General features: G+C 41.0%; 1 protein-coding gene across 2 annotated transcripts; it reads left to right on the forward strand.

Moving 5' to 3' along the window:
• The first annotated feature begins 1,208 nt into the window (after window positions 1-1,208).
• LOC126380276 (uncharacterized) lies at window positions 1,209-11,496 on the forward strand. 2 transcript variants are annotated; one of them, XM_050029558.1, is made up of 10 exons: window positions 1,209-1,332; window positions 2,983-3,031; window positions 5,669-6,737; window positions 6,915-7,055; window positions 7,412-7,849; window positions 8,320-8,408; window positions 9,254-9,400; window positions 9,644-9,912; window positions 10,019-10,395; window positions 10,653-11,496. In XM_050029558.1, the coding sequence occupies exons 2-10, from the start codon at window positions 3,021-3,023 to the stop codon at window positions 10,857-10,859; spliced, it is 2,748 nt and encodes a 915-aa protein (XP_049885515.1). In that variant the 5' UTR covers window positions 1,209-1,332; window positions 2,983-3,020; the 3' UTR covers window positions 10,860-11,496. The 2 variants fall into 2 exon arrangements, with proteins under 2 accessions (XP_049885515.1, XP_049885514.1); XM_050029557.1 differs by lacking the exon at window positions 1,209-1,332 and adding an exon at window positions 1,339-1,518.
• Window positions 11,497-12,691: the final 1,195 nt, after the last annotated feature.

The following is a 12,691-nucleotide window of genomic DNA, read 5'->3' on the forward strand; positions in this document are numbered from 1 at the left end:
GACTTACATTTATATCACTTCTCCCTTCTGGAGCAGCGTGGTGGAGTATATGCTCCATACCCCCTCTGATTGAAACCTGTATCCAAAGTCAAAATCTGTATGCCCAGCAGTTGTGCTGATATAAATAGGTTATTCATGTTACCATATTGTATCCCATCCCATAGTCCAGAAAAATGGGGAATTGAGCAATATACAGGTATTGTCAACGACACCATGAAACCGCACCACTGTGGTGTCGTTTACAATTTTTTTTAGGTAACCACACCACTGCCACCACCAGTGATGTCTACCGTGTATAAAAACCATACAGGTCACGCCTGATATGCTGCAGGTAGGTATGCGACTCCCCGACGACACAACCATGAGACGTTGCCCTCCAACACCCCATATCCACTACTGAAATAGTCGACTGTCCAATATCAATTTCAAAGCATTTTCCTACGTAGTATCTTCTTATTATTTTATGTTTGAAAGATTTCACTTATTAGGAACTTGCTTATGATATATGGTGCTGCCCACCCTGTTAGGAAAGGCGAATGCGATTTTTAGGTACGTATGTATAAAATAGAAATAACCAACATTATTTTCGCTTCGCCAAACAAACATTATCTAGTCATAGCATTGGTTAAGAGCATCCTGAATCTGAATAAGTATTATTAGGGCTACCCAGTAGGACAATGGCCCAAGCATTATACGGACCCGGCGACTTAACCCACAGACCAAGTAGTAGAGATGGATTAACGCTTGTGACGTCACTCGCGTTTTGGAAGTCCGGGGTTAATTGTTTTTAGGTCGCATTTGCTATTGTAAAATTAAATATATCGATAACTTTACTATTTGTAAGTATCTAAAATAAAATGCTGTATTTTTTTATGTTAGATGGTGAATTGTTTTACCGTTTACCGCAAGTTTACCGTTTTCCAAGCACACGCACACCTAAGACTTGCCTAAGACCAAGTATGATCCATGATGCACACACGCTCATCAAGCGTCTGTCAATTCCATCAGTTTTAATTGACGAAACGTGCTTGATAGGGTTTAGCCATTTGCCATTTTAGCTCATGCACCACATACAAGTCGTCTGCTGCCGTTCGCATCGCATCGATAATCACAAGATAATCACCACAACATTGAAGGTAATTGTGGCAACACTAAAAAAAATACCATGTAATGATTGAATGATGGTGTAATGTACCCTGTAAAGGCTTGATTGATTCATGATGGTTGCTTTTGTGTCTATGGTTTACATAGTTGTTGGAATAAAAGTAATAGTCCTTTGTCATAACCTCAACATTTTTAAGAAATAATATTTTGTGTCTGGTGATTTGATGGGTAATGTCACGCTTTATATTAATTTGTGATTATTTTTAATGATTTTAACCTGGAAACTGTACTTATTTTGGTGCAAATGTATAATTACTGAACTAGATTATTTACGGATGGAGTGGAGTTTGTAAGAAAGTTGTAGCGTCTTGAATGAAAAACATTATTTACATCGAGCTTCATCTTTGATTGGAGGTATATACACGTTTATGGCGAGGAAAAACATTATATTTAGAGTGTAAAACATCCATTTACATGATAGTTTATTGTGAAGTGTTTTATGAATAACCTACAAATTCAGTTGCTTTACTTGTGTAGTAGTTGATGTCACAAGTTTTTATACTTGGAGTAACATAGGTATGTTTATAAAACTATAGCGGAAGTATGTATTTGTTATTGAACAGTATTTGGGACTACAAGTAGGTACACACAGTTGTCGCCCTGCCGTATATATTTCTGAGGCAGTGGATAAAGAATTTCCAAGAAATGTACTATGTATGTAAAGTAAATAATACATTGAAATGTGGCATTTTGAATACACTTTCTCGTGTGCAACAACAATCACTCTCAAGATTAATTAGAGTCACTAGCAGTGCCTAGCCTGGTGTTGTGGTATGACCAATTTTATTTTTTGCAAATGCGAATATTCTTTGCCAAGCCAGCTATGCTTTCCTGCAGGCGTTGTGTGTATTATATGATTAAATTATGTATATTGAATGTGTATTTCATGCTGGTGAGCAGTTGTTTATCTAAGTGAGGGCTATGTGGGAGAGAATGCTCCACTTCTATTGAAGCATGGAAGCACCTGAGCCCATTCTGTGGTCTTTAAACCCCGTTCAAAAACAAATCTATTAATCTTTATGATTTTTTCTTTACAATTATAATAATGTCTGATATATTTATGTTAAAATATCTCTCAAGGATTAATTTTTTTTTTGAGCAACTTGCAATGTATGCAAAAACTATAATAGTTTAGGAACGCTAATCAATTTGTTCCAGTAACTCCTTAAATAAACACCACTATAACCTCTGATGATATTAACAGCCCAGTACTTGCCTCGTAAACATAAACATAAATTAAGGGCCGTGCGAAAACATTACCTATGGCATAATTTCTAATAAAATCAACCACATATTACAGACAATAGATTTCTGTAGTGAGCTAGCAAAGCGAACTTGTGATAATATAAATAAGTTAGCAAATTATTTAAATTCAAACCTTCCAATGCTGGTTTAGCAACAGCGAAGCATGGATTGAGTCAGTCATCCTTCACAAATTAGCTACTTATTAGAAGCCGGGAAATTTCTTCATGTACGATAAGCTGCAAAAGTCCAATCAGTTTCTTGCAAATTAACTGGTTGCACTTAAGACATCGTGGTTACATGTTGTTCCTGTAATAGACCTAAACACCTACAAAAACATAAATTTTATATTTATGACAACTAATGCTTCATAATTTCACCACTGTTTACATAATAATTTGCTGGGCTGGAGTGACTGAACTTTTGCTCTTTGATTGTACCTGGTAATGTCTTATTTATAAGCTAAAACTGAGTCTATTTGTGCAGACCTGTATTAGCTGCAATGCTAGAGTAAATGTTAATCATGATATGATGTGATTTAAAGCAAAATTTAAATATGTCCTTTTGCCTTTGCAGGTTAAGGGTGTTTGCCGTAAGGAGAAAGTAGCACCAACATGGGGAAAGAGTGAGTACTTTCAGTGTACATTACAGACCTATGTACAGTATTGTGTGAATAGAAAGAAAGATAGAAATAAGTTATTTGGCTGACTTAATTAAAGTGAATATGGCTGGATTATGGCCAATACTCGGTTGAACCAGTTTGGGAACCAAAAGGCATTATGAACAAATAAATATAGTATTTTCCATTTCAGCACATAAACCTACACTTTGAAAATAATTGTGGTTTTATAACGACGTGAAATAGGTATTTTTTACGCTCAATAATTTAATGACCAGTTGCAACACGATTGTAACATTAAGGTAATCATTTATGTACGTGTACGCGATTGAGAACCGTACACCTTTTAGTAATTGTAATATACCTCGTTTAGACATCAAGTGACTTAAAGGTAATTAAAACAAATACCTAAAGTAACGGCAAATGGTGATTCGAGAACACTGCCATCCCTAGTAAGAATACCAGGTGTGTATCTTTGTGGAAGTTTGTGTAGTTTCCCGAATATTCTTATACATGGGTGCCGATCACTTGTTAATAGAAAATACTTCGACAGGTGCACCTTGTAGTACCGTATCTGTTAAACTTCGTGGATCGCTTAGAAATCTTAGAATAGATTTATTACATACAAAAGTTCAGAATAAGATGGTAAATAACAAAGGAAGTAAGATTACTTCTATGTAGTTAGATTAAATTGCATCACGCGACTATGCGAACTCGTAATGCAAGCGCGTGGTGCAATTTGATCTATCTATAATGTAGAAGTAAACGGGAAGAAGTAAGTGGTAGTGTACTTCGCTCTTCGCGTACTGGAAATCTGCACATTGATTACAATACGAAGTGGCCCCTTTGTCGCTAGATGTCGGCTCCTAAATATGTCTTTTACTATTCACTGATCAAATCCTGGTACTTCTATTGATTCTCATAGTAATAATGATTCTCTCTGTGTGATTTTCATAGTTAGTATAGGTCTACCAGAATCTGATGGCATAAAAAAAGTAAAAAAAATATTGATTTTCCTATGGTAATATTAAACTGTCTCCTGTCATGTCTAAGTACATGTTTTGTCAACAATACTGAGATTTTCTAAAGATTCCTTGAAATTATTCTGAATTTCGTAAGAATATCGAAAAAACCACTTCGATCACAAGCAAGAAAGATTGTTTACATTGTTTATTGTAAAATTAGTGAAGAAGCAGTTGGAGATCAACCGCAATCTTCGATTTTAAAGCGCGTCCAAAGTTGACCGGTAAGTAGGACTAACTAGTCTTAATACTTGAATATATTTTTCCTATATTATTAGTTATTAACCTGTGACCTGTTTATAGGAGTTCCTAGCACTACCATACGACGAATGATTGCTGAAGGTAGACCGAATGGAAGAGTATTTAGTGCACCCGGTAAAAAGAAGAGAGGTGGAAAGAAAACAAATAACCTGGACAGTTTTGATTTGGAAATAGCATAATAATATAAAGTGATCTTTTCATAAATATTTTGTTTTTTATATATACCTACCTACACTAGCTAGATTTTGCCCGCAGCTTCGCTTGCGACATCTTGGGACATAAAAAGACTGAAACGTGCGAATGTACTTACGGACTAATGGACAATGCAGCGCTGGCTGTTTAGTTCAAAACAGTGAAAATTACAGAACAAATCTGATTATAGTCTAGCGACTGATGGCAGATAACAAGGACAAAAAAAATTATGAATATGAAATTTTGGATATATACACGGCCTAACGCCTGAAAGTCAGTTTGTGTGTATAAACAGTAGCACAAAGCCGTTATTTAAGTACTTTATATAATGTCTATATTGTCCGTCAATAGGTAAAAAATAAAAAGTATCAAGACGTTTTCATCCAATTACCCGAGTGTTGCTTACTATAGAAATTTTGTTTCCCCATTTGCCATCAGATCCTGGTACACCTATATCCCACTTTTATTTCACCTCAGCATAATACACAACCTTTCTTAACTAACCATCTCTTTGGATAATTAGTTGTGCAAATAAGACCTCTTTGGTATGTCCATCATTGTCACTGCCACGTGTTTATATAGGTCAATCGGTCAGTCACCTTATGACATCCGAGCGAGGCTACAGCAGGAATTTATATTCCTTATTATGACTTAGAGCATCGTAACGATGTAGTCGTTGGGCCTAGGCAACATTAATATGAACAATTCTGACCTTTACATCGATGTCTCTATACGCTTCACCTCGCGACGCTGCAAGTCCAGGTAAATGTTCCTGCGTGCTCACCCTGCAAGGATTGTATGTGATATTTGTGAAATTTCATGTCTTTTGTTTGGCGGCTATATCCAAAAATGCGTACCGACTCTATATTCCGTCGTAAATATGCACTTGAACTACTGTGCGCCGACTATCGACCCCAACTCGGAGCTTGATTCCAACATAACCATCTGATGTTGGAGCAGAGAGAAAGCGTGCATGCGGTACCTTCACCACGTCACATACATTCTTTGTCATATTAACAAATCCCAATGATACCACAGTCACACTGTGACTGACTCACATGTATGATGTTACAGAGTTGTTCATTATGTTGCGAAGGGAACGGACGCCGACCAACAATTGCCAAAAGAGACAGTTGTAAGTACACCATTTCCATGTTATTTGTTTCAGGTCGAAAGATATGGATAAGTCGACTAATGGAAAAAACTTAGAAGAAGAAAGCAAAAAAAGAAAGAAAAGTAAAAAACACAAGAAACACAAAAGAGCAGAACAAGAAGACGACAAGGGGCACAAGAAGAAAAAGAAATCCAAAAAGGAGAAACAGAAAAGTCCGAGGCCGGAGAGTGAGACCTCCCTCTCCGACGTGGAAGACCTCATAAAGAAATCTAGACAATGTAAGAAAGCCAGTAAGGAATCCTCAGTAGAATCACCGGTGACAGCATCACCGGTAAAGACAAAAAATGGTGATACCAAATCGAGAAGTAATAGCAGAAATAGGTGTCAGCAAGAGCTAAAGGATGATGCGCTGGAGGTGATATCGTCGACGTCCGGCACGGAGAACTACCAGGAGGACTGCGCCAGCCCCGAGCTGGTGATGGAGGACGACCTCAACCTGGAGGAGCTGATGAAGCAGAAGGAGCTGCTGCAGGCGCGCCTCGTCGCTTACTACTCAGACAAAAGCGACGACGACACCAAAGACAGGGCCAACGATGTGATCTACATCAACGACGACGAGCGCTCGCCCGCGCACAAGCGGTCCCGCCGCGACAGGGACCGCGACCCCGAGCACAGGCGGAGCAGTAAACATAAATCCAGTAAAGATCGGTCAGCCGAGACCGACAAACATAAATCTAGACGGCAGGAAGAAGACCTGAGGGATATAATAAATAGGGAAAGTAGGAGGGAAATGGAAAAGAAATTGGAGGAGAGAGATCGCGAACGGAAAGAGAGGGAACGTCGAGAACGCGAGCGAGAGAAGGAGCGGGAGAGAGACAGAGAGCGGGAGAGGGAAAGAGAGAGGGAGAGGAAACGCGACCGGGAGAGAGAGAGGGAACGCGACAGGAGGTCGTCGGAGCTGCGTGTGCGGCCGCGGGAGGCGGCTCGGCGCTGGTCGCGATCGCGGGAGCGCTCGCCCGCGCGGCGCGACCGCCGCCCACCGGAGCGCGACCGCCGCAGCCGAGACCGCAGCCGCCACCGCTCGCGGGACAGGAGCCCTAGGGACCGCAGGGACAGGAGAAAGGTATACAACAACAATCCAAAATACCTACAATTCCCAGCATTCTCTATTTCTTCTAGATTCATAAATTGTCTACCGAATTTCATCTCTAGTTTCTGCTTGGAACTACTCAGGTTTTACCTATATTTTTTGTTTTTAAAAAGAACTGCATATTAAAACATTGCTGTATTGTTTTTGCAGGCGTCGCCCAACGAGGTGGCTCACGTGGTGGCGAGCTCCAGTGACTCCGAGCTGGACATCTCCATCAACACGGACGAGGAGGAGGAGACGGAGGAGCAGATCATCGAGAACCGCCGCAAGCAGCGCGAGCAGCTCATGAAGGTATCATTTATATTTGTACATAAACTCACAGCCACAAATAATCCGGAGAGTATTTGTAGCCGCTTTTGATGCATAGTCATAAGATGGATAATGATGAACCATATGGCGACACAGACTATCCATGATACCACCAATCCTTAGCATTTTAACACTTTCAAACCCAGAATGTCTACAAGTTCCGATTCTAAGTGACATATTATTATGAAGGAAAAGTCAATGACCAGTGGTCAGTGTCCATGTTAATATAAAATGTAGCTGCAAGTTTGTTTTGTTACGGCTTGTGGCTGGGCAGCCACCCCTTATAGTTATAGGTGACAGCTATCCACTTATTATTAATCAAAGCTGTATCGTTACAGAGGCTAGGAGGCGGCAACGAAGCAAACCAACAGAAGTCCACCACAGAACCACCACATAAAGAAACGACAGATAAGGAACATACTCCGCCGAGGATCGACAGAACTAAGGCGAAAGATGAAAGCGATACACCTGTATATAAAGTCGAGAAGAAGGCGGAAACTCGCGCTGAGAAAAAAGTGGAAATTAAAGATAATAAAGTAGAAAACAAAGTGGAAAATAAAGCAGATAACAACGATAGCAAGGTAGTAGATAACAAAGGTACCAAGCCGGCAGACAGCAGGGACAGCAAGTCGGCGCAACAGACCAACAGCGAGGCTAAAGCCGAAGCTATTCTGAAGTCCGACAACGAATCCAAACACAGCATGAAGTTTGAGAAGTCGATCAAGAGCGGCAAGTGGGACATGTTCGCGGACCAAGACATCCTGGACGGCATTGAGGTGCGCTTTGGGTTTAAATATACTTACGACAATATAGTCCCCTCCACTGGTCTGAGGCCTGTGCCCAGCAGTGGGATGAATAGGCTGTTTACGTTATATTTATTTAACAATAAAGCGTGCGTAATTGCATAATGGCGTATAATAAAAAAAAAGAATAGAAATAGTTTATTAAAAAAGGGCGCCACATACAAAAAAAGACAATAACATCATATCAGATGTACCTATGACGGATGAAATACTGCCTATTAGAGCGGTAACTTCGTCCCGCACTGATTTCTGTCGGGCGCAGAGCCATTTACCTCATCCTCTCTGAGTCTTGTCTTACTTTAGTGTAAATGACAGTTGGCCGCTAAGGAGCGCGCGTGGACTGTATGTCTCTACAGCGCTCTCTCTGTCTTTAGTGGACTTTTTTTTTATAAACGTGTGCATTAAATGTGTTTTGTATAATTTTAAATTGATCATATCAACAGTTACCGACGGCGGGCAAGCCCGGCAGCAAGAATGCCAATGAGAATGCCTCGCTTACCGACAACTGGGATGACGCGGAGGGCTATTACAGGTAACAGCATCACTTCAACACGCTATATACTCCACATTTTATAATTACGCAACAAAAGTATGTCAATATCTAAGCGGATGGAATTCCGTAGTCTCTGCTTAGAAATAGGCGCGAGATTCATCCGGGAAAATGTATAAACCATCATCATCATCAATTTAAGAGTCACGCTCTTGTACGTGTAGCATTTTCCATTCCAGTCTATCAAAGGCCAATTCCTTGACTTCCCTATAAGACACGACGTTAACCTTTTCTTTAATCTGTTCCATGTAAGCTCTTCTTGGTCTTCCCCTTCCTCTTTTTCCTTCTAGCTTCCCTTCTATGATGTTTTCAATAGATTCGTCGTGTCTTATTAGGTGTCCAATCATCTTGCCTCTTCTGTCCTCAATAATTCTCAGTATTTGTCTTTTTTCCCTCACTCTTACTAGCACTTCCTCATTTGTAACCCTTTCTGTCCAACTTATTCTTTCCATCCTCCTCCAACACCAAATTTCAAAGGCCTCGAGTCTCTCTCTGTCCCTCTGTGTCAGTGTCCAAGTTTCACATCCATAGAGGGCGTATACTCGATACGAAGGTTTTGACACATCTTTTTCTGATTGCTTTGGCAATCTTAGCCTTGAATATGCACCCCTTGTATAAACCATGAGACATTATTATTGAAAATTCTAAAGTAAAATCACGAGAAAAGTGTATCATGACAGCTGTCCGACTCATAGTAAACGGAATCGTGTACAACTGTGACGTCAAAAAAGTCGACTCGTGATTGGTTCCGCAGTCTCTTTAGTTTAGATATAGTTTAGTTTGTTTTTTAGTGTTTTTTTCTTAATAATGTGTGTATGTTTTTGTAGGGTCCGCATCGGCGAGACGTTGGACGGGCGCTACTCAGTGTACGGGTACACGGGGCAGGGTGTGTTCTCCAACGTGGTGCGCGCGCGCGACCAGGCGCGGGGCAACACCGACGTCGCCGTCAAGATCATACGGAACAACGAAATCATGTAACAAACCTTTTACTTTGGCAACCACAAATAATCGAATAACTCAAAAAGGTTAGATTACATCAAAAATTGTCATCGGCAAGAGATTTCAACCCGCAACTCTTGCCAAACCAAGTCCTATTAATGTAATGGCCTGAAGTACGGTAAATCCTGGTAGTGTTAACATTCTTTATTCTGTGATGTTGCTTTAGTCTGTTATGAGAGTTTATAAGTATAGATAATAAATAAAAATAAATGTCGCAGGCATAAGACGGGTCTCCGCGAGCTGGAGATTCTTAAGCGTCTCAACGACGCGGACCCCGAGGACAAGTTCCACTGCCTGCGGTTGTTCCGGCACTTCTTCCACAAGCGGCACCTGTGCATGGTGCTGGAGCCGCTGTCCATGAACCTGCGCGAGGTGCTCAAGAAGTACGGCAAGAACACCGGCATCCACATCAAGGCCGTCCGCAGCTACACCCAGCAGATACTGCTCGCGCTGAAGCTCTTGAAGAAAACGGGGATCCTACATGCCGGTCAGTTGCATTCGTGTCTAGGCTGTTCCGGCGACGATACAACCACACAGACGTGTGCAGTGTTACGTGTGTTGTTGTGTAGTGACAGTATTGCCGTTGTCCACAGACATAAAGCCGGACAACATTCTAGTCAACGAGAGCAAGTTGGTGCTGAAGCTGTGCGACTTCGGCGCGGCGGGGCACGTGAGCGACAACGAGATCACACCGTACCTGGTGTCGCGCTTCTACCGCGCGCCGGAGATCATCCTGGGCGTGCCCTACGACTACGGCATCGACATGTGGTCCACCGCCTGCACCATCTACGAGCTCTCCACTGCCCGCATCATGTTCAGCGGCAAGTCCAACAATGAGATGCTCAAATACTTCATGGATCTGAAAGGGAAGATACCGAACAAAATTGTGAAGAAGGGCATCTTCAAGGATCAGCACTTCGATGGCAACTGCAACTTCTTGTATCACGACGTCGACAAGATCACTGAGAGGGTGAGTTGCAGCTGGTGCTGTGTTGCTATGTAACCATTTACCAGTTGTACTGAGACAGATTATTTTCTTAAACTTCAATAATATATATTCATAACATTACTTACTCAAGCCCGTGTCAGAGTGGGTGGTGCGTATAATGACAATCAGCCGTCGGCAGTGCTCATGTAATGATCTATCATGTTGGACTGGACACAATATTACGCACATCTTACGACTGTATAGATTTTATTTCTTATCGATGTACCTTCTGCCCGCAGGAGAAGATAGTGATAATGTCGGTGATAAAGCCGACGCGGGATCTGCAGGCGGAGCTGGCGCCGCCGTACCAGAAGATCCTGCCGCCCGAGGCCAAGAAGATCGCGCAGTTCAAAGACCTGCTCGAGCGCATGCTTATGCTGGACCCGGCTAAGCGCGCCTCCGTCAACCACTGCCTTGCGCATCCCTTCATACAGGAGAAGATATAGCCTGCAGAGCAGCGCACGCGCTGCACGCGAGCAGACAACCGGCCAGTGAGACACTGCCGCAGTTGACCCGACCCTGAACCTGAGGCCGAGTTATCCACAAACACACCGCAGTGTTCGTCGCGACCACCACGTCACAACCAACGTAACCACTCTGTACATGCAAGGAGCTTTTATAGTCAGTAACAGATTTCTTTTTACATTCCCGGACAGTATAGTTTTAATGGATAGTTTTTTGTTTTATGTAAAACAAATGAATTCGATCCTTATTAAGTACAAAACAGTAACATCTGTACAGTATTTCTTGCATGTTTCTTCTTAATTACGTTGTTGACCGTAAAATTATGAATTATGAACGAAATTATATGAAGTCGACATTTTAATATTTTTAACTTGTATAAGTAAATGCTATGAAAATGTTGATTACGAATCAGAGTTCATTATCCAAAGTGGTTGGTTATATCCGTCTTCTGAATAAAATACTAAATAAGTTTAAAGTGGTTACGTCTAAAGACTTAATATATTAAATGGGTAAAATTAGGCATTGTACTAAACGTATAGCTACATTTCGAATGTGCAACATGATTGTTGAACTATGACGTCAATGTTGATTGATAATAAATTATTTAAGTATATAAAATGGTTTTGTTTCATTACGTCATCTATGAAAAGGGCACAGACATTAATTACAGTACAATACAAATATACTTTATTGCACACAACACACAAAACAAATTAATAATTACAAATTATTAATTCTGTGGAAAAGGCCACAAAGTTTACTCAGCAACCGTTTTTCGCCTCGACATACGTCACCCACCACTCTCTCACGGTACTGCACAGAAAGAGACAGATAATCTCTGTCACGGCGAGAAAGTCGCGTGTTTACGGTGCTAAGCCCGCTGTGCACTTACAACAAAATTTGCATCCGTTGCCCACGACAGGTGATTTGTATATAAAGAGAAAACCTTTTTTCAGGTGAGTTTTGATAGTAATGTAATGGAAATAACCCTTTGTTTCCCCAGGCACTATTGCCGCTAGTGCCAAGCAGTAGTGCTTAGTGTAACACAGGAAACAAGCTGCGTAGTCGTCTCGTCCGAGTCAGATATTTTTCGATTTTTGTTAGTAGGATTCCCTATATAAACATCGTCTAAAATCCTTTACTAATCATCCTTTTTTTTTAAGACTATAATATTTTCATGTTTCTACTCAACTTCCCCTCCCTGCTTGCTTACCTGTACAAAGAGGTCAGCACTATCTCCCAGGTCCTACCCTGCATCGGCTACGTATCTGTTGATTGATTTTAGCAGTAATTTATTAAAAATAATAGGTAAATAAATCCCTTTGAATTTGTGTCCAGTTGTGACCATGTTCTGAAACTGGGTGATTTCAACCCGTGCCCTGCACAAACCTTCTTACCCTTTATACTTGCGTGAGTGTTTCGGGTATAAGCGGCCACCCGGTGAGTCCTGACGCACTCATGTAGGACCCTTGCTATACTTCGCTGTACGCGTAGCCACTTCCTCACATCTGATTTCAACTGGTTTTAATGAAGAAATTTTCCAAATAAAACAACACTTACAAAATCGCTTTATTACTAAAAAGTTCGTTACAATAATATTAATTGCAAAAAACTAAACATTTCCGGAACTGATTTATAAAATAATCTACTTAAGGCCTAATAACTTGGGAATATAGAACTCTAACTTGTATAACTAACCAGGTCGAAGAGCATCGTTGTTTGAACTGCGGCCTAGCACACCCATGACAAGTATTATACTCACACCAAGTGTCAGGCCTAACTTGGTCTGGTGGTATCATCAAGGGAAGGTATA

The sequence above is a fragment of the Pectinophora gossypiella genome, chromosome Z (assembly GCF_024362695.1).
Source record: "Pectinophora gossypiella chromosome Z, ilPecGoss1.1, whole genome shotgun sequence".
In the NCBI taxonomy this organism is placed as follows: domain Eukaryota; kingdom Metazoa; phylum Arthropoda; class Insecta; order Lepidoptera; family Gelechiidae; genus Pectinophora; species Pectinophora gossypiella.

Bases quoted from the DNA above. Each gene is read 5' to 3' on its own strand.
- LOC126380276 (XM_050029558.1), top strand. The intron at 6,738-6,914 runs GTATACAACAAC...TTGTTTTTGCAG, and splicing joins ACCGCAGGGACAGGAGAAAG to GCGTCGCCCAACGAGGTGGC. The intron at 9,401-9,643 runs GTAACAAACCTT...TAAATGTCGCAG, and splicing joins ATACGGAACAACGAAATCAT to GCATAAGACGGGTCTCCGCG.